General features: G+C 40.0%; 1 protein-coding gene across 1 annotated transcript in view; it reads left to right on the forward strand.

Moving 5' to 3' along the window:
* Positions 1-26,408, forward strand: part of Thsd7b (thrombospondin type 1 domain containing 7B) — an 852,383-nt gene that overhangs the window by 331,174 nt on the left and 494,801 nt on the right. Inside the window, exon 5 of the mRNA XM_042258057.2 lies at positions 13,774-13,943. Coding sequence (XP_042113991.2) covers positions 13,774-13,943 — 170 coding nt within the window. The remainder of the gene's footprint in view (positions 1-13,773; positions 13,944-26,408) is intronic.

Here is a 26,408-nt window from a genome sequence, read left to right on the forward strand (position 1 = left end):
AAAGCACTGCCCCCGCCCTGGGGTTGGTGTTCCAGGTGCGCTGTGTGGATCTTCCTTAACTCTGAATAGTGTGCACATCGTGGAATTCAAAGATATGCCTCTGTTGTAAGATTTCTAACCCAGTCCTTGTTCACCTTCTTGGTCAGCATTGACTGAATACACTGTATGTTATTTATTATTTATTTTACTAAAACGACTCTAGATTCTTTTTTCAAAATCACCATTTTTTTAAATTGTGTGTGTGTGTGTGTGTGTGTGTGTGTGTGTGTGCATTTATGCTCATGAGTGTCATTGCTCCTGGAGGCCAGAAGAAGGCACTATATCCTCTGAGAATGGAGCCACAGGTGCTTGTGAGCTGTGGGATGTAAGTTCTGGGAACTGGACTAGGGTCCTCTGTAATAGCAGTATACTCTTAATCACTGACCCATTTCTGCAGCTCCATATTCCTTAGATGTTTCTCACTCCTGACTTCAGTAGCACAGTAGGATGCAGCTCATGGTCCTTTACACATCAACTCAATCATATCGAATCCATCTCATTTGTTCATTTTACAGCCACCTTTCAAAACACCAATTTTGAGTAAATGAGGGGCTTGCAGATGATACAACTATGATCTCTTTCTATTTCAAGCCTGGATATGCTTGTAATCAGATTTTAAGTCCATTGTTTACTTGATGTGGCATCTCAAAAAAGCTACATATCTTTTCCAGGATACTTCCCTTTGTGTTAATTTTATATCACTTACATTATAGGTCTGAAACATTGGAGACTGGGTGTGCAAAATTTGAGGCCCAGTGCTTAGGGCGTAAAGACAGTACTGAAGGGCTGACATTGCTGTTGTATTTTCAGGTATAATTTTGATCCTTGACCAAAGAAAATTCTATCTTCCCTTGAACAGCAGATCATAGTAGACACAGGTTGAATAAAAAAATTTTTCTGTGTAGTTTGGAAATCTTCCTCATGATGTGTAATTCAGATTTTTTAATAGTGTGGATGTAGGAATAGAATCTTGATTTATCACCATATATTATTGTGGGTCTGTAATATAATAGAGCCATAAATGAACTAAATATGAAGACTACATAGAAGAGAGTTTATCATCTATTGAGACTCTCAGGAGACTCACTCACTCTCTTCCCATTATATCACTCTGAGAGTCATGATGCTTTCCCTGGTGACAGACACCCAGTTGAGATATGTATACCAGGACACATGTAACTCTCTGTGCCATTCTTTAGCAGGAAAATAAGTCAGGACTGTGATAATTATGCACCCAAAATGAAGCCCTTTAATGATCTTCAGTCAATTGATATTTAATATCTGGAAGTAGTGACTAGCAGATTATTCTGATGACAAGCTGGCCCTCTAGTTCTGCTGTTTGAACACATGGATGAGTTTGGCATTTATTTAGAAAGAAAATCAAACCCTTTCAAATGATGAACCTGCTGGAAATAAGCTTCTTGGAGAAATCACTGATGTACCAACCAGTGTTGCCTGCAGAGAACAATGTGTTAACTAATGTTTCTCCTGGGTTATGGGCAGGAAAATGAATGAATAACAACAGAGAAATCAGCACCGGCCACCCTTCTTATTTATCTGGGTTCTGAGCTGTGGCTTCTACCACAGGAAAGATATACCACCCAGCATAAAGGCTGTGGACCGGCTTTTGTCTCTCATTTGACATTGGTGATTAAAATTCATTGTGAGCAATGGAAATGAAAACAAAAATCTATTAGGAAATACAAATGCCCGTATCTCCATCCCAGAATTCATGAGTGTCCGCATACATCAAACAATTTTATTCACCCCATTTCCCCATAGCAGGAAAATGCACGGTTCTGTGAGTCTTCACATTGCTTTGATTAAACCCTCACGTTGTGATTTGGCTGTACTCTTTCTCTGTCTTTTCTATTGAAAACGTGTTTGATCATGAAATAAATAAGCAGAGCTCTTGTTCTGTGCTAAGCATGGGGTTAAATGCTAGGGAGACTTCAGAGAGCACAATAGACAAAAGCCCCTCCCTTCATGGAAACAGACTTCGGTAACAAAGGAAAAACATACAATAAATTATATAATATTTATTTTTTGGTGGCTGAGTTGTTAAAAATAAAATATTTAGGTAAAGAGAGAAGCCTGTGGAATGCTGTGGTGAGCTTGGGCAGTACTGCTTACAGAATTAAATAGTGTTAGTAGAAAAATTTTATTTGAACAAGGACTATTAAGGTTGGAGATATTATTTAAAAAACATGAATAACCACTTGGGAAATTAGGGGACAAATATCCCAAGAAAAGCATGTGATGGAGGAGAGATTTAGTCCCTGCAAACAGGTATTTTTTCCCCATAGTAGTGTTGAGGGTGCCTCACTAGCTGGTCTCAGCTGACTCACTACAGCTGTGACCACCGAGTCAGTCCTTGGCACCAGGGTGTGGGAATAAGTGTAAGTAAGAGGGGCCAGTTTTAAGGCACTCTTGAGAATGAGAACCTGTTGGAAATTGCATGACTTGATCTTAAAAGAGATAGGGCTAGTCCTGTTGTGATTATAAGGACATTTTAGAACTGAGTAAGAGTTACCATTGTGCACACTTAAGCTCATCTCAGGGGTGTGCTTTTGACACAGACTCAAGATCAGCCCAAGAAACTCCCTTCTCCAACATGACACAGCCTATAAGTAATTATGTGTGTCTCTACCAGCTCCAGCATAACACTAAACATACTCACCCTGGGTGATAAGCATGGTAGAGACATGAGTCTCCTTTTTACTGTGACCTTGAGTTCTTTGGGGTTTTCCTCTACCATTGAGTATCAGTTTCTGTCCGTAGACACTAAAAGATATGCAATGCATAAAAAACGCATAGGACCATGGCAGGTATTGGCACAGGGATCATTGGAACTATGCTGTGCTGAGCCAACCCCACCCTTTGCTGGCCCCAGGTTGGCTGGTCCTGCCCCTGACTGGATATTGCAGCTGGAGAGCTGGCCCTACCCCCAGGGGAGAGCTCAACCCCACACTTGAGAAAGACGGCCCCACCCTTCACCATAGGCACGCACCTCACCTGGAAAACACACTAGAGCTGACCTTGTGGTCTGGGACACAGGTGAGCCAACCCTGAAGGTATGAGAGCAGGAGAGCTGACCCCATCCACCCTCATCTGCCATTTGGTGACATGGGTGAGAGGAAGATGCCACCCCCTTACCCATTACCACCTGCAGTAAGTGAGAAAGCTGGCCCTGGGGTCATGAGAGTGAGCGAAATAGCCCTGCCCCTCACCAGCTACATCACACAGGAGAGCAGGCCCTGTACCCCTGTCCCAGGCAGTGCACTAGAGCTGACCCTGTAGTCAGGGTCGAAGGTAAGCCAGCCCTGAGGGTGTGAGAGATGGAGAGTTGACCTCACCAACCCTTCAGATTCCCCCTACAGCAATCAGGAGAGAGAGCCCTGCATCTTGCCTGGGCAAAACAGTAGAGCTGGCCCTGGCGATATGAGTAAGGGGACCTGAATCTGAGGGCCACAGGGTAGGAGAACTGGGCTGGCTCTTTGCTGTAGGCTGCATTGGGTGAACTAGCCTAGGCAGTGCTGGGGAGCTCATCTGGGTAGTGACAATGAAGAAAAGCTAGGGAGCTGACCAAGCAACCTATTACCCAGGCACAGAACCAGGGCTGCGAGGTAGCCACTCCAACATCTATCGAATCTATGAACTGTTGGAACATGTGAAGGGGATAAACTTACAGATCTAAAACAGCAAGATCTCCATGACACAGGACAACAGGTTATCCAAGAGGAGCCCCAGTGAAAGCACATTATTGGTGTTGTAGCAGAAACCAGAGACCTTGATCCAGAGAAAGGACTTGTGGTAATGAACACTTGCAAATAGCGATGATCAGACTGAAGGGTAAACTATGACTCAACCAGCCACGCTCCAGCTTCCACAAGATTCATCTTGTTTGTTTGTTTTGGGTTTTGGTTTTATTTTTTGTTTTGTTTGGTTTTTGGTTTTTCTTTTAAGTTTGATTTTGTTTTTCTAGGGGGATGGATACAAGGACAGAGGGGACAGGGAGATAAGTGGGATAGAAATGTATGGCTCGAAAACCTACAAAGAATCAGTAAAAGTAAAACAAGCAAACAAAAACATCTAGGAGCTTGGTTGCTTCCTATGTATCAGTTAACTTCCAAAGCATTAGACCCACATGCCCAAGCTTTCAAGGACTGTGCAAGATGAGGAAGCCTTGTTTACTACAGCCTTAAATGCAAAGGACAGGGGCCTGTCATGTGCTAAGCTCCTCAGGTCAAAGAACTACAACAAGACACCCACATATTCTGAAGCAGCTATAAAGAGATCCCCAGTCTAGTGGAAGAACTTGTAATAATCACACAAGAATGTTGATCAAGAGTCACCTGCAGACATCTTTGTTAGAAATGATACCTCCTGCCAGCAACTACTATCACCTGTGGGTGGGAGGCAATTTTTCATATGAAAATGGCTGTTCGACCCCTTACATCATCATTTCAAGTTTGAAATTGGATAGCAGGCAGCACTATTAGATGGTGACAATGACCAATGCAGAGTAAATCTCTTCAGAAAATTTCAAGGCAGAAGCTGCGTGGCTAATGTTATCCCCTAGACTGTGCAACATTACCACAGAGAAAAGCCAATTTATTAAATGTGGTTTCAATACTCTGGACTGGCACTGAATAGATGGTTCTGTTAACCCTCCCTTCCTTCCTCATTGCTGGCATGTGTACATTTATCCTTATTATGGGTAGGCTAGAAACCCTTGGCATGAAGTCTGTCTGGGCAAACTCATGCTAAGAGACATTTCCAGGCTCCTACATTCCCTTTTGATTTGCATGTTACACAAGTCCAAAGATCAGCCTGAATCTCCTTAACATTTCATTGAAACACTGAACTCAATTTTAGATTTTCTAGACAAAATAATTTTTTCCTTGAGTAAACTCTGGAGAATTTGGGGGATGGCTGTTGGAGCCTGCCAGAATGCTAGGAAAAATGTGGGAAAAAAACCTGGTCTGGCTGTTATTTTATTTTTTCTTTGCCTAATGCAAAATACAAAAAGTGCTTTGGGGGCAATTTCCCCTGAAAACCTGTTTTAGTCTTTCATGAGGTTAATTAGTGGATAATTCAGAAAGGAAGAAACAGAAAATGTTGATGTGGTCATCCTGTGAATTTTGCATAATATGTTCTTCCAAACAGAATAGTATTCCCACATTGTCTATGAGTGTTTAGCAAGGATGTTCCCACACACAGGTAGGCCCTCCCTTCTTTTCTCCCTCCCTCCTTCCCTCCTTCCCTCCCTCCTTCCCTCTATCCCTCCCTCCCTTCCAAGAGTGAGGCTCCTAGAAGAGTGTTTGACTCATATTCAATGCTCAGTAAAAACTGGGTGAAAGATAGTAAAACTGTCTTTCTGCTCAAGTGCCAGATAGAGACCAATAATTTGCACGTATACTTTATTGCATGCATACAGTTATTGTATAATGTGTATGAAGCAGTGAAAGGCATTTTTGTAAAAAGGTATCTGAAATTAGTGCAATCAAGATGATTCGATGACTACAGAGAGCTTGCCTGGTCTCAGATAGTCTCTGCTCAGTGCACATCTGATTTTCCAGATTGTGATGGCTGTAAATGTTAGCCCAGATAGGGCAAGGAGTGAGATCACAGTCTGGATTTGGTCACAACTGGCTTCTAACACACATCACCAATCACATCTTTTAAATATTCTCCACATTGATTTCTCTCATTGCACCCAATACCCTACACATAATATAAGCTCGATAATGTGTTGTCAGATAGATGAATGGATTCTTTAAGAAGGCATTGTTTCAGTTGTTTAAATTAAACAGATTTCTACAGCAATTGAGAAGTAAAGGAGCCTTACCATGGAACCCTGGAACACTATGGAGAATCTGTTTCAGAAATGAAACAAGTTTTCTAAGAATTTGAAATTATTTCCTCAGGACATTGACACCTTTTTTATTGGATCTATCTATTACTGGTAAATGTGGTTTCATGAGTCCTTCTGGACGGAAGATTTGTTCCCCGGTTAGTGTAAGGAAGTTAACGTACTGTTAAGTGCTGTGCATAGCGATAGAAGTCTATTAATAATACATATGTGGAGTTTGGCTAGCAAAGCCATCTGCTGAGAAGCAGAGAGCCTTGCGCTTCAGAGTAGCTTTCCATAATCAATAGCCCACTCTATCCAATAAAAAATTACTAGAGCATAAAATGTATAAAGGCTTGACCAGTTCCCTTATGCTGATGGTCTGTTTGACCAAAAAAAAAAGACAAGTTAATTCTTTTCCAAGTGTATTTACAACTTTCAAAGGACAACAGACATTATCATAAATTAGTCACGCTGCAGAGCCCTGATTTTTAATACACGCACACATTTAATTTGAATACCTTTCACTGGGGTTTCAATTCCAGGAGTGTTTGCAAATCTATATGTGCTCAATCAAAACATGACCGTTAGCTAATGCAATTATTCTATCAATCTGTCATCATCAAATCACTTAAGATTCTATCCCATGTTCTTGGCTTCACATCTCAGCTGTTCAAAGAGGGAGAGAGGAAGCCCATGCTTTACGCAGCCCTGAGCCTTATGAAAGTGTCAAAGCTTAGATTCGGAAGGGCAGAGGCTGCCATGGAGCTGGTGTCTTGTGGCTGTTAGAATCACTTTTATGACACCTTGGTAGGATGGAGATCTTTAAAGAATTGTCACTGAACACTTCTTCATTTCTAATTTTGGCTTTGCTCATTTAGGAGAGCTGTACTTACTGCCCAAAGAAAGAGAATTTTAAACTTCCCCTCCCTTTGTCTCTCAATGTAGGGGATAGGTTTAGTTAAAGAATTCCTTAAATTGGACATTACTCTGAAAGTCAAGCCGACAGAGTTATTTAACTCCAGGACTTCAAGTTGCTCTGTCCTAACCTAGATTTTTGTCACTTGGATTTTTATGAGAAATGTGTTTCCACACTTAGAAGATTGCTCTTTGAGTTAGCATTAGTATCCTTTACAATAGTTAATATTTTTATTATTTGAAATTTATACAATTCATATTGATCACAGCCATTCATCTTGCCTGCCTCCCTCCAACTCCCCATTGTAACTCCATTGCTCCTTAGCTTCCCAGTTTCATGTTCCCCTTTTATCGTTAACTTTAGGACATATTTTTATTTTTAATTATGTGAATGCGTGTGTGTGTGGGGAGGGGGGGTTCCTATGTGCACTTTGTGCAGGTGCTCATGGAGGCCAGAAGAGGATGTTGGATCTCTTGGAGCTATAGCTCCAGGTGGTTGTGAGCTGCCTGACATGGATGCTGGGAACAGAATTTGAATCTTCGGCAAAAGCAGCAAGTGCCCTTAACCACTGAACTGACTCTCCAGCCCCATAATGTTGATTTTACTTTTGTTGTTGTTGTTGTTGTTATTATTATTATTATTATACTATTATTTAGGCTGTGTATAGCACCTGAGAATGATAGCATCTCAAATCTTAACAATTATATCTAATGCAGATATACTGATTGATCACCAATGGGTAATAGATTTCAGGCATGAGTTCATGGGTTCAGAAAACAGGTTCTATAATGTAAACAGGAAATGCCTGAATTGCTCAGTTAGAATGCACGGTTGTTTCTCCCTGGTATCTGGAATTTTAATGTTTTAACGTCCTTGTGGAGCTCTATCCTCTGAGTATTCAATGCCAAGGAATTATACTATTTATATATTGGGTATAGAAGAAATGCAGCAACCATTCATTATTCTTTCTTTTCTTTTCCATCCCACACTTAATCTATTAGAAAGTCGTTTCCACCTTCAAAGTGCATCTAGAATGCAATTGCTTCTCTCCACACTCACCAGGACCTCTGCAGTTTAGCTACCCTGGGCTTACAAAGATTTCTCCCTCATCTCTCCTTTCCCTACCTACCCACATTCTTTACTCCCCTCCTGAGTGATTCTTTTAACACTTAAATTACTTCAGCTTGTTGCCACTGCCACCCCCAACTTCCCATAATTTCTTTTATTGCCTCTGGGAAATCATCACCCTTACACCAGCCTGCAAAGCTCTCTGTGTAGCCTGCTTTTGGGTCTCTGCCCATTGACTCTAAGGCACAGAGCATCTCTCACTGCAGTGGCCTCTGTGTGTTTCTTAAAGGCCAAGCCTACTTCCAGCTTGACTTTTGAACATGTTCACTGCCCTGCTAGAACACTGATGCCTACTTGGTCCTCTGCTCTCTGCCTCTTTTCACCCAGGACTCAAGGCTTCCTTGGTGAGGCTTTCTTTCTGTTCATCTCTCTTTTCTGCTAGCCTGATGCCATGTTAGATACGGAAACTCTAATGTCTACCTATCCCACTGGAAGGTGGGTATCTTCCCTGGGTCTTAGAGTCTGTCACACTCCTTGGTGTCTGACGTTGCTCATAGCACACACAGAGTTGGAAGTCAGAATGCCATTGCTGAAGAGAGGGTGGGTAAACACACCATGAGCTAGAGATGAACTTCCTATCTGGGCAGGCCTACCTCTGTTGCTGGTGGGGTCTGCTTGGCAGGTCTTTTCTGGCTTCAGTCTCTGATACATGGTCATACATTCACCCACATCTGTTTTAAGAGGTGTCTTCCATGAGCATCATGCATAATTGGAGTCCTAACATTTCCCTCTTTGAGTAGGTGACTGGAGGTCTACTCACTCACTAACATCAGGGACCCCAAGGTCATGACCCCAGGAATAGATGGTTGATTTACTAAAAAGAATTGATAAGGGAGCAATGGGAGGGATTTGATTTTAGGGTTTTCTAGGGGAAAAAATGACCCCCTCTCCTTTTAGAAACTTGTCTTTGGGAACTGTGAGTGGTGATTTGAATTTTCATAGTTCGAGTAGGTTGCTTGACTTTCATTCCCTTCCCCTTTCTTCTCTCCAAAGGGTTGAAATTTAACCTTGCGGAGCTATAATAGTCTAATTATAAAACAAAGGTTTGATAAATATCTTGATATTGAGATGTATTGTTGGACAGGTATCACTGACAGTATCACATGAACCGATGGAGGATATGTAGGGGTTTTGTTGTTATTTTTTTCAGCCCAGGATCCAGTCCCTCCACTATGTACCAGTACTTTCTGGTTCTTGCAGTATCTGAGCTGGTCAGAGCACTTGCTTTTACCAAGCTAGGATTCAGTTTTACCGGAGTGGACTTGGTGGCTTTTCCATTCACTGAAACTACAGAGTCAAACAAAACTCACTTTGAATCCTACCTTACCACTTACCTGACACCATGACAGCCCAAATAAATTAATGCCATGTTTATTCTCTTGAGCCAAACTGTCAGGCAAAAGCAAATTGATTCTATACACATGCCGGGGTAGGAGGCATGGAAATCCACTCATTTCTTTCCTTTGGTGTCCATCTACTCCACTGGAGGCATTTCCAGAGCCACTTTCCGAGTGTTGCTTCCCCAGGGGACAGAGGACTCTGGTTTCTAAGACTTCACACTCCCCTCCTGAGCAGGGAAGCAGAATGAGATGTGTTTAATGGCACTGAACTTGGAAGCAGGGGTTTGCAAAGCCTGGTCATTGACACAGACTCAGCCATTCAAGAAAATGTCGCAGGCGAGGAAGCCAGCATTTGCCTCGGCCTTCCACCATAAACACTTCTGAAGCAGCGAGGGAGTAACGTTTAGCTGAGTGCACCCCTTTGATTTCTTATTCTGTCAGATCCGAGAGACACTCGCTCTTTTAGGTTGGTGGAGTTCAGGGCACTCAGTTTTCATGGCTGCTAGGTGATTTGTGACTAAACATAGCTGAGGCTTTTGGAAAACACGAAATAAAAAGAGATGAGCAAAGACGATGTAATGACCCGTATTTAAAGAGGAGCAGAAGCCCTTTCCTGATCTGCTGTTCTCTTGCCTCTTGCTGAGTTGGTATTTTCTCAGGGGTGGGAAACAATAGTGATAGTAATAAATGCCCCATTTTTCTTTAGAGATTTTTTGTCACTTGCCAGTGAACAGAATTTGGGTCTCTCTGGTTAATGAGCTACCAACAGAAATTTTGTTTCTTTATGTAAAACCATAGTCATTAAACTCTCCTTTTCATTTTTCTTCACAATGACTTCCAAAATCTATTAATAATTATTACAGAGTTGTGAAAAAATAATTGAAAAAGTGGTTTGTACCAAGTAACCTCTTCCCCGTTTGACTTGCCATGGTGCTAAACTGTTCTCCGTGTTCTTTTCAGCACTTTGTTTGCTGGAATAAGAAGAATGTGTCATTAAGCAATATCCAATCTAGGACGTTTTAGAATTTAAAAACATTTTGAAATTTCTTTGATAATTGTAAACATCTATAAAATGTATCTTGATCATATCCACCTCACACTTCCCTTCCAGTTCCTTTTAGGTATCTCCAACACAACTCTCTCCATCTCCGTTTCTGTCTTTTTCTGAAATAAAATCCACATAGTGCTGTCTGTATGCCTGGGGATGTGCCACTGACCAGTGGGGAGTAGCACCTACCAGTGGCCACGGCCCTGATGCAAAGGCGCTCTCCCTCTCTCAGCATCCATCAACTACCAGCGACTCCTCAGCTTGCAGGGGAGCACGGGGAGCCACTTCCTGATCTACACAGAAAGTTTAGCTAGCTTGGTCTTGCACAGGTCTGGTGTCAGTCACCACAGTGGCTTTGAGTCATATGTGCAACAGCCATGTCATGGCCAGAGGAAAGCACTCTTCCCCAGCCTCTGACTCTTACATTCTTTCTGCCCGCTGTTCCCCAATTGTTCTTGAACTTTAGGTTTAAAGTGGTTGATCTAGATGTTCACTCTGTGGCTAACCACTCACACCTTCTGGTTCTTATTACTTTGACTAGTCTCTGTGTTAACAACTGCCCATTGTAAAATAAGCTAAACATGAACAGTTACCCAAAAACCAACAAACAAACAAAAAACCATGAATAGTTATAAGGCAGTTGGATAACATGAACATTTAGTAAAACAGCAGTAGGTTCCCCCTGGGAACCGTGACCTGAGCCATGGGTTATTGACCAGATTTATAGTGCCAGGCATGAATTCCCTCCCTTGGTAGGCTTCAAATCCAACCAGAGAGTAGTTGGATATCCCTCCAATAGTCATGCCACTGTTGCCTCAGAGGGAACATCTTATCTGTCAGGACAGTGTGGGAGCATGCAGAGTACAGTGCTAGGTAAGACCAAATGTATAGCTATCAGTGAAACCAATGAAACCCCCATGAATAAATGTGTGTGTGTGTGTGTGTGTGTGTGTGTGTGTGTGTGTGTGTGTGTGTAGTGAGGCAGCAATGGACAAATACACAGAGGAGGATATAAGGAGACAGGGAAATAGGGATGTAGCTCAGTTGGTAAAGTGTTTGCCTATCATGTGTGAAGCCCTAGGTTCAGTCACCAGCACTACATAAACCAGGTGTAACGGTAGATAGCTATAATTGGAGTAGTCTGGAAGGAGAGAAAAGAGGATCAGAAACTCAAGGTTATCCTCAGCTATACAAGTGTGAGTTCAGAGCAAGTCTGGAATACATTTGCCCCTGTCTCGAGTAAAAAGAGAAATATGTGTGTGGGGGATATGAACAAGAATAGAAAAAGGATTAACTTTCATTATATACCAAATTCAGTGTTTGGTTGATTACTTGCATCTTATGAATGAGAAAATAAAACTGGAAATCAAGTTGATAACGTTGAAGATCTAATAAGTAGCTGGCTCCTATTCAGATCATGTGGGTGAGATTCTTAAGAATGCACCCCAGTGCATACTACACACATTGGTCTTACTGGTTCGGAGTCAGCTGCTGTAGCTAGCTCCTTAATAGGCAAAGAGACTTCTTTAGCAGAGTCAAAAAGGGAGAGCACTTGAAGGTGAAGAGTTGAGTAACCATCCAGTCCTACAGTCAGTCACCAACCTCACCTCACTTTGACATCCAACAGAGCTCCCTGTGTCCCACAGCACAGAGCCAAGTCCTTCACTTATGTGACCCTAGGGAATGGATTGAAAAGTTGGGGATGGGTTGATTTATAATTATTCCTTTGGAGAAGTGCTGTCTTGTCCTCTAGAGAGACCTGACCTGCTCTCTATCTTCCTGCTGTCCAGGAATTAGAAGAATGTTGTTTATGCTCACCTGTAAGAAGGAAGATTTGACTTTGGGACCTCAAATTCCTTCCTTGTCACAAATCCCTACTCCTATGTGTATGTGGTACATATATTTGTATACACTACTTTGTGTGGTGTGCATGTGAGTGTGCGTATGTGCGTGTATGAATGTGGAGACCAGAGACTGATAGCAGGTATTTTCCTTAATTTCTCTCCACCTTGTGTTTTGAGATTTTACTAATTCTGAAGCTCGTATATTCATCTAAACTGGCTGGCCAGAAAACTCCAGGGGTCCTATTTTTCTCCATAACCAGCCAGGGCGCATACCTGAGATTTGGGCATCTGAACTCATGTCCTAACACTTATACAGCTGAACTGTCTCCACAGTAGTCCCTTGTCCACAAATCTTTAAGCCTGGGGAAATCATGTGGAAATGAAGTAGTGAAGGTAAGGGAGAAAAATCATGTTGCAACAAGTCTGGATGGATTGTCTGCATCTTCAGCTGACAATGAGCTTCATGCAGACTAATGACCCCACACTTTCCAGCCTTTTAGAATGATAACATTCGCTGCAAAGGGTTTGATTGTTATCAAGATATTTTAGATATTTGCATATTTACTGCTTGGTTTTAAATTTCACTCTTGTTTCTGAAAAACTATGGTCTTGGTGACATATAATAATTATTATATTTTACTTTTATTGTAAGCAATCACATAGCTGAGAAATCTTTCCTCACATCTGAGCATCTTCTCAGGCTTTCTTTGTTATTCCAGAAGGTAATGGGTCTGTGTGTGTGTATGAGGATGCTGTGAGTCTTATTAATGATTTGGGCTTGAATAATGCTGTAATAAACCACAAAAGGAAATGATGTCTGATGAGGCTAACCCAGGTATGATTGTACAAGTTTTGTTTTCTGTAAATTGTATTTTACTACTTTAGTTTTACCTGCTTTAAAATGTTTCTTCACCAATTAATTATAAACCAGGAAGACACATTTCTAAGTCAGTTTAAATAACTGCATGCTGCTTGTGTTGAAAAATACTCGTTGACTAAACAGAGTGACATACACAGTGTTAACACATTTTAATAAACATGTAACACACATTTTAATGAATTCATCTTAATTGCTTTATCCCAGTGTCAAGGCGTTAAATGGGGAGAAAATGATTTCTACATCATGATTGAGATGTTAGAGACCAATTTGCTCTATTAGGAAAGAAATGTCCACAAGAGTATACATTCCTCTGCTAACTGAAAAAGAAAGCTAAATTGTATATAGTTAGCTGGAAGTCTGTCTGGTAACTCTCAATGACAATTTCAGCTGCCATATTGTGTTTGCAGTACATTCCTCTAATTCTTCTCTCTCTTGCACTTCATGCTGAGACACCCACAGCTTGTCTTACACACCCACAGCTTGCCTTAAACACTCACCACTTGACCTATTTGCCTTTCTTCACTCTAGTCACGTTGACACAATGGACAAGTGTGCATTTCTCTGGGAAATAACAGAGATTTAGTAATCCAAAGCCAGGAGACTTTTTTCTCCACAGTGAGAAAGAGATTTTTGTGCGTGTTTGATGTCATTGCCTGCTTTCTTCAGGTCTGGATACTTTCCTCATTGCCTCTTCTTCTGTCAAACAAATCAAACCAAACAGGTATTCCTGGAGAACCTCTGAATGGAAGGAATGCCAAGTCTCTCTTCTTCTGGAGCAACAGGACCCACTTTGGCATGACACAGGACCAGTGTGTGGTGGTGGGATCCAGACCCGGGAGGTGTACTGTGCCCAGAGTCTACCAGCAACCATCACACCAAGGGCCAAGGAAGGTAGGTAACCAGCTCTTGGCGCAGGGCGCTGCTGGCTGGAAGGAGAATCCACCCCAGCACTGCTCCTAGTATTTTTCTTAACTTGGAAATAAATATTTGTTTAGTTTTTGAAATTTTTGTGCATATTATTTCTATCATATCCATTCACTATTGCCGATCCTCAACTACCCCAAGTACCTTGAGTTCCATAGCTCTCCCAACTTCTTGTCCTGCTTTTTGGATAATACCTCCCTCAAGTTCAACTAGTGCTTCTCCTATGCACATAGGTGGGACACCAACCACTGGGGCATGGGCAGCATCCCAGTAGCCAGTCAAAGGAGAGCGATTTTTGCCTCACTCAGCAAACATCAACTGCTCAGATTTATGCACATTTATTGACTTAATAAACAAGAGTAGAGGACAATGCTGGCCCTCTAGAAGAACCTGTGGCTTCTTTCAGCTGCTTAGAAAATTGAGGCTGAATGAATCCTCTACTGGTGTGATGAACTTGAAAATGAGGAACTTCTGGGTACTTTGGTCAGGAAGATGAGATTCAAACTTTCTTATTAGGGTAATGTGTGACTTTCATTATGTAAAGCTTTTCCTGCTAGATACACCTTGTGACAAGTCCCAGAGTTCTAGAACGTCTATGGCTCTGAGCTTAAATGATCACCTTTTGGGATAGTGCTGCTTAAACATAGCTATTGTTTTCTTCTCTAAGTACAATTATGAAAATGGACAACCTACATACTTTGTGTTTCAGGAGAAAACAAGACTATCATAACTCTTCTGAACTTAGAAAACACAGCATTAGATTAAAAGCTCCAGATTATCCTTTCAAATATTGAGGATGCTTCTTTCTCATCTCCTGCCTTCTTCCCTTTTATTCATGACTACAATTCAAGGAGCTTCAAAGACAAAGACTTGAGTGTCTATGGCCTACCTATTCTCTGCTTTGACTTTGTATCTCCTATTCAAATTTCATCTTCCTAAAGTTTCTTCTATAAAGCACAATGATCTTCTTTTTAATGAATCTATTTCCAAAGTTTCTTCAACCATATTTCCAGCTTTGTTAATGGAAATTTGCATAGTGGGCAATGTCCAAGACGTTCTTTATTATCAACTTGACACAACCTAGGTTCACCTGGGAAGAGATTATGAACTTCAATTGATGAATGGCCTTGATCAGGTTAAACTCTGCGCACATCTGTGAGAGTGTCTTGATTGATGATCGATGTAGAAGGGTCAGCCCATTGTGGACAGCACTATCCTAGACAGGTGATCCTTGGCTAGAGAGCAGCATCCTCCATGGTTTTTCTTTCAATTCTTGCTTCTTAAATTCATGCCATGAATTCCTTCCTTTGTCAATGGATTATGATCTAGAAATGTTAGCCTACTAAGCAAGAGTGTTTTTATCACAGCAACAGAAAGCAAACTAGATTTGGCAGGGGGATTACAACTAGGAAAAACTTGTGGAGACAATGTTTTAGCCCTGAAGAATAGATACTACATAATGAAAGAGCAAACGAGGAAGAGATGTTCATCACAGATCTGAATAAAGCATGGGACAATGAAGATGCTCTCTCAGGCTGGGGCACACTTCTGAATTAATACTTGGGTTCATCTGAGGGAAGGGATGTCTGGGGCTGCAAACACACTGATGTGTCACTTAGCCATGTCTTCTTGCGCAGAGCTGAATATAGCAAGGAAAGCTCTTTTCTAACACGGCACAGCCACACAGAAGGCTCGAGGTAGCGTCCCACTTACTCTGTCACAGTTATCAAAGAGTTTTATTTTGCTCTGTAGTGCAAGTGAACCAGCAGGGCTATCTCTCCATTACTTTTCTTCCTTATAAATTCTTTTATTTTTACTATCCTTCCCGTGCAAACTTTGACAAGCCTGGTGGTATACAAATTTCTTCTAGACCCAAATTGAATGCAAGAGAACATTTGAGTTTCTGTTGTAAAAGACAGTAACTGCTTGTCAAATTAGGTCAAAAGGATTTAGCTATTTCTACCCTTGTCTGCTAAGGTAGTAATAAATGCCCAAACTAATGATATTTAAGAAAAATAGTTAAAATAAATTAATTAGCTTCTTTATGTGCATGGACATGCATGTATGCAATGTGCTTGTGCATAAGCTGGAGGACACAGCCGGCGAATCAGTTTTTTAAATCTGTGTTTATACTACCTGGGTGTGGGGGATCAAATAAAAGTTGTCAGGCTTGGACAGAAGCCATCTTTCCTGCCCCTTTAAAGAAATTGAAGTTGATGACATTTCTTTTTCCTCAAAAACATTCTGTCACGGACCAGCTCTCCTTTTGTCTCTGTCCTAGTTGCTGTCATTATAGAAAGGTATCCCTCCAAGACTTTCCTATCTTTTCATTAGGAAAGCAACATAATAATTGTGCTTTGGTATGTTCAAGTCTTGTGATCATTGCAAACAGAATATGGTCAAAACCATTTAAGGATTCAAGGATTACCTGGAAGTAATCCTCTTGGAGAAGCCAATGCTTGTCAGAGGTCTTTTGCTATTGTAAGTGGAGAGAACAGAGGAACTGAATATAGGGACTGATGCTTGTGTATTGAGGTGGCCTGTAAGCTGCTGTGAGGAGAACTAAATGGGTAGGGGAATTCACAGGTGTTGGGAAGGGAGGTTTTCTGCACTACTTGGGCGGTAAGACTTTATTTTTGATAGTATGATTAGGCATTGAAAGCAGAGAATAAATTCTTTATGCTCAGTTCTTTGTAAGAAGATTAAAATGTCAATATGCTAAAGAAACTCTCATAGTGGTCAAGTCCTATTTGCAAACTTATTTGGCTATCCAGAAATGTTTTAAAGTATAAATAATGTTCGTTCTGAACAGATGGATATATTTCTTAAGGGGGCATTGGAGAAGATATTCCCCAGACTTGTCAAGGACTGGAAATTCCCTTTCCATGTCTATAGGAATTGGTCTTGAAGTCAATAAGCTCATTGAGTGTGAGAATGAGGTGTCATGAATACAGTACTAGACTGCCCGTTACTGTCATCCTGAGAAGAAAAACCAGCCTGGCTGTTTCAACAAGGGGGTAGCATTTTATCTTGTTTGTGCTAAGGAAGAAACAGACAACTGAATGAAATAGCCTTTGCTAACGCAGAGCAGAAAACTTGATAAATCCTACTGAGGCCTAAAAAATAGGTGCATTGTTCTATGGTACTTCCTCCTTGGAAATTTTTTTGTTTTGTTTTTGTTTTTTGTTGTTTTTTTGTTTTTGGTTTTTTTTTTTCTTTTTGGTTTTCTTCATTTTATTTATTTATTTATTTCCTTTTATTTTATTTTATAATACCATTCAGTTCTACATAACAACCATGGATCCCCTTGTTCTCCCCCTTCCTGCCCCCCCTTCCCCCCAGCTCACCCCCATTCCCACCTCCTCCAGGGCAAAGCCTTCCCCGAGGACTGAGATCGACCTGGTAGACTCAGTCCAGGCAGGTCCAGTCCCCTCCTCCCAGATTGAGCCAAGCGTCCCTGCATAAGTCCCAGGTTTCAAACAGCTAACTCATGCAATGAGCACAGGACCTGGTACCACTGCCTAGATGACTCCCAAATAGATCAAGCCAATCAACTGTCTCAGCTATTCAGAGGACCTGCTCCAGTTCAGGGACCCTCAGCCTTTGGTTCATAGTTCATGTGTTTCCATTAGTTTGGCTATTTGTCCCTGTGCTTTATCCAACCTTGGTTTCAACAATTCTCGCTCATATAAACCCTCCTCTTTCTCGCTAATTAGACTCCCAGCGCTCCACCCGGGGCCTAGCCGTGGGTGTCTGCATCCAGATCCTCAGTCCTTGGATGGGGTTTCTGGCACAACTATTAGGGTGTTTGGCCATCCTATCACCAGAGTAGGTCAGTTCAGGCTGTCTCTCGACCATTGCCAGCAGTCTTTTGTGGGGGTATCTTTGTGGATTTCTGTGGGCCTCTTTAGCACTTTGTTTCTTCCTTTTCTCATGTGGTCTTCATTTACCATGGTCTCCTATTCCTTGTTCTCCCTCTCTGTTCTTGATCCAGCTGGGATCTCCTGCTCTCTTTCCCTCAATCCTCGCCCTTCATTACTCCCATTCATGTCCAGGTTGTTCATGTAGATCTCAGCCATTTCTCCATCATTGGGTGATCCTCGTGTCTTTCTTGGGGTCCTGTTTTCCAGGTAGCCTCACTGGTGATGTGAGTAGCAGTCCAGTCATCCTTGTTTCACATCTAGTATCCTCCTATGAGTGAGTACATACCATATTTGTCTTTCTGAGTCTGGGTTACCTCACTCAGAAGCTGCAGGGGAAGTCAGCAGGGGAGAAGAGAAGTATAATCAACAGGCACACCTCCATACTTCTCAGTGAACCAGACAGTGAAGGAAGGAGGTGAGTGAAGGCAAGGGGACATGTTTTACTTAACAAACAAAAGAATGGGACAGAGGAGAAGGAGACCAAGAGAGAGAGAGGTAGTGGAGCAGGGGAAAGGAAGAATGGCATCCTGAGTCAATTCTCAGGGACTTATTAGACCTATTCTATTAGACTGTCTTCTCTCTCTGCTTGTATCTCAAATGCATAATCTACAGGATGGTGTTTGGAAATTAAAAGTCATTTTCCATAGGATATTGTTATGGTGTCCAAAGTCCACAAGTAGTCCAGGGTTGAGTTTGACTCCATCTATGTCTTACCTAAGGAGAATACTTAGAAAGTTACCCAACCATAATCTTGATATAAGCAACCGTGGCAGTGTAGGCAAGTTTTCTAGAAATGACAGGAAGTAAGAAAGCTTGTGACAATTATATATGTGTGTGTATGTGTGTGTGTGTATGTGTGTGTATGTGTGTGTGTGTGTGTATAATTATGTAAGCCTTACTTTATTATAGAGACAAACATAGATCATATCATTGCTTGTTTAGCTGAATGGTTGATAGATAGATAATAGTTTGACAAATAGAACTAGATAAAGACGTAAGTGAAAATATAGCTTAAACATTCTCTCCAAAGATGTGAAACATTTTGTAGAGGAAAAAGGATTGTTAAATATTGAGAGACAACTTGGTCACTGGAAGGCTAAATAAAGGTTGGTTTTTATTAGCTGTGTTTGATTGCTACTTAAAAATCTATGTTTAGTTATTTTCTAAATCAAGTGTAACAAACTTATCTTAGTGTGATGTGGGCATGCTTATTACATTATGATGATTAGCAAAACTACTGAAGAGCTCCTATTTTATCACTAATTAAATTATCAGGCACTTCTTGACATTATATATTTCTCAACTTATTTAGCTCAAGAAATACTTTACATGATTTAAGGGAGAGCAGGACAGAGCTGGAAAACAAAATGCAGAGTAGCTGAAGGAGATGTTTTACATTGCTTATGGGAAAAAGAAATGGCTGGCAGATAAATAAACGTGTTTGTTTATTTACGTATGGGTCCAACTTAATCTGATTTTGTAAAGAAGAAAAACATATATTTTTCCTGTGTGTGTATACATATTTTTTTTTTCAAAATTAGACCAACTAACTTGATAATTTCATGCTTTGTGTTACTGAAACCAGAGCTTGTAGCATCACAGAAGAGGGAGATTGTCAAGGATCTAGAATGGATATGAGTATAGATTTTTCAATGACAGCTCATTGCCCAAATGAAGTACTAACACCAATTCTCACATAGGCTCTGTTCTCCAAAGGATGTCAGCCATTAGGTTTGATGACTGTTTTGAAAGAAAGAATGAGACAAATCAATAATTAATCACTATAAGTGAAATATAATATGAGTGTGAAGGAAGAGATGCCAGGAGGCATCTCTTCATTTTCCTCCACATTTATTATTGTTCTTTCCTTTTATAATCTCAATTTTCCCTTATTTTGTTTTCATCATTCATTTCTTAAAATGTCTTCTCTCTCCTTCTTCCACCTTGCATAAATCTTGAAAGAAAGCAGACTTTCTGTGATCATAGTAGACATCCCAGCAGTACATATATTTTTCTGGGAAAATGTAGATAAGAACTCAGTAGATATTTTTTGAACAAATGCATGCAAATACCTGCCTATGTTCTTGGGTTTAGTTGGAGGCACTTCTTTTGAGTTTGGTACACCTTTGTCTTCATTTTGCTCATTCACACACCCCTGCACTTCATTAATGAACAGTCAAATGTTCCTTTTTAGAGTCAGAAAAAAAGCATACTAAGCTTAATACATTCACAATCTTTGGTTGAATATATCACTTGACTTCATTTTGTCAGCTAGATTGGATTTGTTTTGAGTGCCAAACTACGAGGTAGTGAGGTTCCTTTTGGCAGCAGAATTTCTGACACAAAGTCATTGCTTCCAAATCTATTTCTTAAGTCTTTTAAAACATGTGAATGCCCAGCAAGTGCGATGGTGTAAAAGCATCCCATTATTGTACCCACTTTCCTACAGAAAATTTTAGTATTCTTTCCAAACTCTCCTTGGGCATTTTCCCATGCTCCAGTTTTAATTCCCCATTAGACTCTTCTCTCAGGAGGGAAGACTTACTTATAGGATCCCCATGTGCTCAGGCAGAGCTAAATGGTTCCTCGTGTCTTCTGGACACTTTCTTGGGTCCTCTTGAGAAAGAATTGGTTCCATCCTCAAGAGAAAAGCTGGAAAAAGCAGCTGCATTTGAATGCTTTTTTCTAATTCCAAGACCTGCTGTGTCTTGATGTAGAATATATGGCTCTATCCCTTGATGGCCTGTTTTAGATTCTGCTTTTCCTTCTTTATTAACTAGTAACTTTGCCTAGTATGCAATGCAATGCTTTGACATGTGAAGAGATTGAGGGATGAGTGATTCAAAATACTTAGGATCTGCATCATTTGCTTTAATGGTGGGGATCCCTGTTACATAATTTTAGCCATTTTCAAGCATGGTGACTACTAATTGTAGTCACCATGTTGTACAATAGAACTGAGCTTATCTCCCCCAATATGTACTGTTCTTTAAAATTTAATCATATTTACAACTCTGGACAAGCTTTGCTCATGTTGCCCTAATGCTTTGTAGATTTGGAATGCAGACCTTGATAACATGGTACAGTATCTACAGATATTTTCAATGTGGTGCTGCCCACGTTGCACTTTTTACTGTCTTCCCAGATCTGTAGGGATGTTCTTACTGTGCCCAGAGACCTACAATTATCTCTTTCTCCAAGGACTCATAAAATAAGTGTATGGCTTGGTAGTTCACTGTCAATGGTCCCTTAGCTCATGTTCAATCTACTAGTAAATTTATTTATACCTGGAAATACAATTTGTCTTTTCTATTTGTCATTCTCTTTCACCATTTCTCACACTATTTCTTATATTGATGTCATTGAGTGTTTTCTAATGAAATTCATTTTTTCTCTTATCCTTATGCAGACAATGCACCTGTTTCATGCATAGCTCTGCAAATGGGATTCATCTATCAAGATCCTCCGTCTTTCATAGGCTGAATAACTTATCATATTCCATAACATAGTCACAGACTCTAGGAAGTAATATATGGCTACCTTGGAGTGGTTAAAACCCCACATGCCCAAACTTCCTCCATTCATCCTGAGAAACAAAAGAATTTTGTATTTGGTATTTCTTTTAAATGTAAGCAGCAGAACACTTCTCTTGGATCAGCTGGTTATTTGTTATACTCTGGATGCACAGAGGTCTCAATGCTTAGTAATTAAGAGCCTAAGCTTGAGGGAGGGATTGCAAGGTTTGGGATGAGCTGTCCCATTTCTTAGGTGTATGATGATGGGAATGTCACCCAGCTTCTCTAGCTCTTTCATCTGTAAAATTGAAATAACATTAGAGTTGTCAGGAAGATCCGTTTTTAAAGAAGAGAAAAATCACATCACAGCACCTAACCCATGAAAGATTCCAAAAGCACAAATTATTCATTTTTTAAAATTAATCATTCATACATTTATTAAGATAGTTCTACAGGCTAAGCACCATGCCATAGATTTGGAATGGGGATGAATATATCAACCCATGATGTGAGAAAACCAAAGCCAATTTGAGAGAGAAACACAAAATCAGATTACATGGATATATTACCATGCATCTTATAGTTCATGTGTATAAAAAGCATATTTCAAATGCAAGATTAAATTAATATCCTAGAAGAGCAAAGGGCTTTGCCTTTAAATTTTCCTTTTTAAAATGAAAATGCTTCGGCATCCTCATCTGTAAAATTGGAGTTAGAATCTGGTCTAACAGGAAAGTTTCTTTCAATAATAGAGTTATATAACTTGTTCTCTCTGCAAAGGGAAGCAATTGTAAGTATTTAGGAGCCAGTAGAGGCTGGCCCAGTCGTTGGACACATTATTGATAGTCTTTCTGTTAGGATGAGGCGAGTGTAAGCAGTCATTCCTTATCTCTAACACAAGGCCCACTACACTGAGTTCTCACATGGTGGGGTGCATTCTGAAATTATTGCTAACAAACTGGGCACTGCACTGGGAATTCAGATAATTGGCATCACATTCAAATCTGACTGGACTTGAAGACGCCTACAGACTGCAATGTGAGAAGAGTCATGCAACAGTTTACATAGAAGAGGGCATGAGAAGGCACTTGGAGTTGGCACATTACTGATCGAAACATACAGTCATAAAATACCTCCAGGATTTCTTAGAACTCAAATGAAAAGCTTAGCAAAGAATACAATTCTAAAGGACTTGAGCATGGTCATTATAGGAAGTGCTGCTTGTAAGTTTAATTTTGAATAAGTTGCACACCCATATATCAATCTCTATAAGAGTTTAAGGTATCGCCTGTCCTATAAACACTGTGTTAACCTGTGTTGTTTCCACAGATACTGCTAGAAGTTATCAGACTCCTTGGCCTGAGACAAAAGATGGTTCATTTACCCACAGCAATGTACCTAATGAAATACCACTATTATGTAGGTTTCTTGCACCCCAGGTGTAGTAGTGAAACACATTCAGGGCATCTAATACCTGCATACACAGTGACAGAAGAGGGTACCTCCTTTAGAAAACTTGGTCTCTTATAGGGTGGCTAAAAGAAATACTACCCAACTTTGACCCAGAAGTTGACATTAGTTCTCTGTTCCAATGCTACTTGCTATACTAACAGTTTTGAAAATAAAGTCCAAGACTCAAGCTGTCAGTATCTCTGAACAAAACAATTACTGAATTGTATATGACATTCCTATTGGGGTTTTCTTCTTCATAATACAAAAAATATGCACACATACACACACATACATGCACACACATAGACACTAATATTGCTCTGTATGAAAATGGAACTATTAATTGCATATCATAAATAATATCGTTTTCAAATTATAACCAGGAAGGGCTGTCTCTACTCTATGAAACAACACAGTTTCCATATCTCCCAAAACCTTAGATTGACTGAAAGCAGCCCTGTGTATGGAGTATTTCAGTATATATATTACTTTGTAGTGTTCACATATGTGCAATTATTATAGTTAAACTATACAATTAAATTTATTTGGAAAATTATAGAATTCTGCTTTGGATATTGTTATATTTCTCTGAATCAAATGGATATTATAAGGTTTTAATGTACAGTTCCTAAGCACAAGAAAATTTTGTGATAAATATTTAACAGAGTTCTGCTGTAGAAGTTTTTGAGATATTATGCAAAATGATTCCAACATTATTACTGACCTGTAAGACTGACATACTGGAATCTTCTTCAGACAAACTCAAGTCTGTAATGATGGGTGAATGACTTCCTTCTGAGATCACAGCATGAAAACATTTTTTCTTAAGTATTTCATAGAAGGAGATAAGGGAGAGAAGATGATCTAAGGAATTAGAAATTTTTATTTCATAATATTTAGGGTAAATAAGCTGAGTAATTTTTTAATTTTTGTGGTATGTTTTTAGAGTATTGTGCTAAACTACTAAGATATGTACAAATACTTTAAAAGAAAAAAATTCTGGAATTTGAATCACTTCTAATTTTAAGAAAGTCAGATAATTGGATATTTGGTCTCTAAAAAGTTAAGGTTCTTATTATGAAATTGATTTATTATAATAGTTATTTACTTTCAAAGTGACAAAGACTGACCCAGGCTCCCATAGTGGTTGACAAGTGCTCTACCAATGAACTGTGTTCCTAGCCCAGGTTTTTGTTCTTTTTACTAAATAGTGATGAGGGGTTCTGGCTCTTACCCTAAAGAGAAGCTATCTGAAATGTTGCTTCCTACAGCTATATCATCTGTTATGTCTCCTCTCTTCTGGCCTTTGTTTTCTGTATCACTTACAGATATTTAGTGCCAGCTGTGTTTAGGGGTTCACTTTCTGATGCATCAGATACACACCGGGAGTCAGCTCTGGTCATCTAAGGGGAAGCGTGCTTCTTGGCCCCTTGGAATGACACCTGCTCCCTATTACTCAAAGCACATCTGGGCACTACAGACTTCTGGTGTACAAAAATAGAGATAATGGGATCAGTTTCTTGATTCCCGGGAAGTGAGGAGGAAGAAGTACTGTGCTGGGGGGTCGGGAGAATGCAATTCTAAATTTGTTCTATATTGTCCACAATGACTCTCACCTTGAGCAGGTGACTTATTACCTGACTGACTTCAACTTTACCCCTTTAAAGGTTAGGGGTAGAGAGATGTACTTGTTCCCATCCTATGGAAGAAGGTAATATATGGAGTATGGAGATGAAATTGTGCTATGAAGATAATTTTTGTATGTATCATACTTGCCTTGTTTTCTACCACAGCTTCTTTCATTGAAGGGGATGGATTGGGAATGCTGCAGAGTTTTCCCACATGTTAGACTTGAACTTCTCCTTCCTGCGAGGTAGGATGTGCTGAGAGGCTGATATGATTCCGGGCATCCTGCTCTTATCTGCGTGCAGCTACAACCACATCCATCATTTTTAAGATTGAGAGCATCATTAAAACAAACTCTAATCACTTATTGATTTAATAATAATTTTCATATATCTCCTTACGTTGAGGTAAAGTACTAAATAAAATAAGCTTTAAGGAAATGGGATCTTGGGACAAAGGCAATTTAATTATTCATTTATCAAGAATTACAAAGAATCATTTTTAAAAACAATAAATTAGTCCTCTGATACTAAGTCCATTGCTTTCTGAGCTTCTTCTAATGGATTTTCTCCTAATTCTGTGATCCTAGTCTGGGTCCTGGAAATGAGAAAGTTTCACTTTATTTTCACTACTAGGGAAAAGTAGGAAAGACTGATGTAATCTAATACTTGTGAGACGCACAAACTGAGGATCGCAGAAGTTGAAGCCTTCTTGACTTGTTAGAGTTGGAGACCCAATCCTCAAGCCTTCAACTTCTAACACCATATGTAATTTCCTACTATTTAACCTGGCAGGAAAAGTGAATGTTCCTATAAACGTATACGTTTTCTCCTAACTTAAAGCTATTTTTCCCTCACGCTAATTTACTCGCCAGTCTAATTTCTTCCCAGCTAAATTCGGCAACTATTCAAATTCTTTGGATTGGAAGGAATCCTCGGGAACCACAAGGGGCTCCCAGGAGGACTTATTCCAGTGAAAATCCCTTTAGGTGGAGTTGGGGGGGGCGGGATGTGGAGATAGTGGCATCCGCATCAAAGCTTTTAATGACTTCAATGACTTCCCTAACTCTAATTGCTTTAAGCTAAGACTGTGATTCCCATTTGCTGGTTGACTCTTAATATCTTAATGAAAGCCACATGGCTTTTCCTAATGACCCTGTAGGAAATGCCTGTGGTGATAATTCTGTCAAAGATCCTCAAAGATCTGTAACCTTTTATAGAGAGAAAGATAATTATTTTTTACTCAGTTTCCAACAAGTTTGAGACAGAATAAAAGCTTAAAAGATATGTTGACTAAATTCCACACATCAGTCTGCTCACTCTCAGAATTCTGAAGCTCAGCATGTTAACTCTGCCTGGCTTCTCTTTTATCCTTTGTAGAGGGGAGTTGTACAGCACATTTTAGACCCATTTACAGGTCAATGCATTTGCTCATCTTTTCATGTCAGATATAAGACTTCTCAAAGAAGCTTTGCATACTCTTGTAATCCTATTTTGAACATCATATCATATCTCTTAAACTCAGCTTTCCACAACATCGTTACACCATGTGTCCTGGTAAGCCTTCATTACTTACATGTTATGAGTTGAAAGGTCCATAGTTGAGAATTTATAGGAGATTGGAAGTGATTTTTATTTGATCATTCATGATATTTAGTGTTAGAAGACAAATAAAAAATATGTCTGTGAGTTTTGATGTTTAGATAAGGGACTGTCAAACCTAGGAGAGCAGAGATAGTTTAGAATTTAGACAAGGAGTCACGTTGGAATGAATTTCACTGAAGAGTGAGGCAAAGGAAACTAACAAGGATTGAGGCATAGACTTGACACATGGGTGTGTGTTCATGGTTAATTTTCGATGTTGGAGGGAAGTTTTCTGAAGGGAATAGTGTTCTGAAAGGAACTTTTGCCAAAAAA

Source organism: Peromyscus maniculatus, chromosome 11, assembly GCF_049852395.1.
Source record: "Peromyscus maniculatus bairdii isolate BWxNUB_F1_BW_parent chromosome 11, HU_Pman_BW_mat_3.1, whole genome shotgun sequence".
Lineage (NCBI taxonomy): Eukaryota > Metazoa > Chordata > Mammalia > Rodentia > Cricetidae > Peromyscus > Peromyscus maniculatus.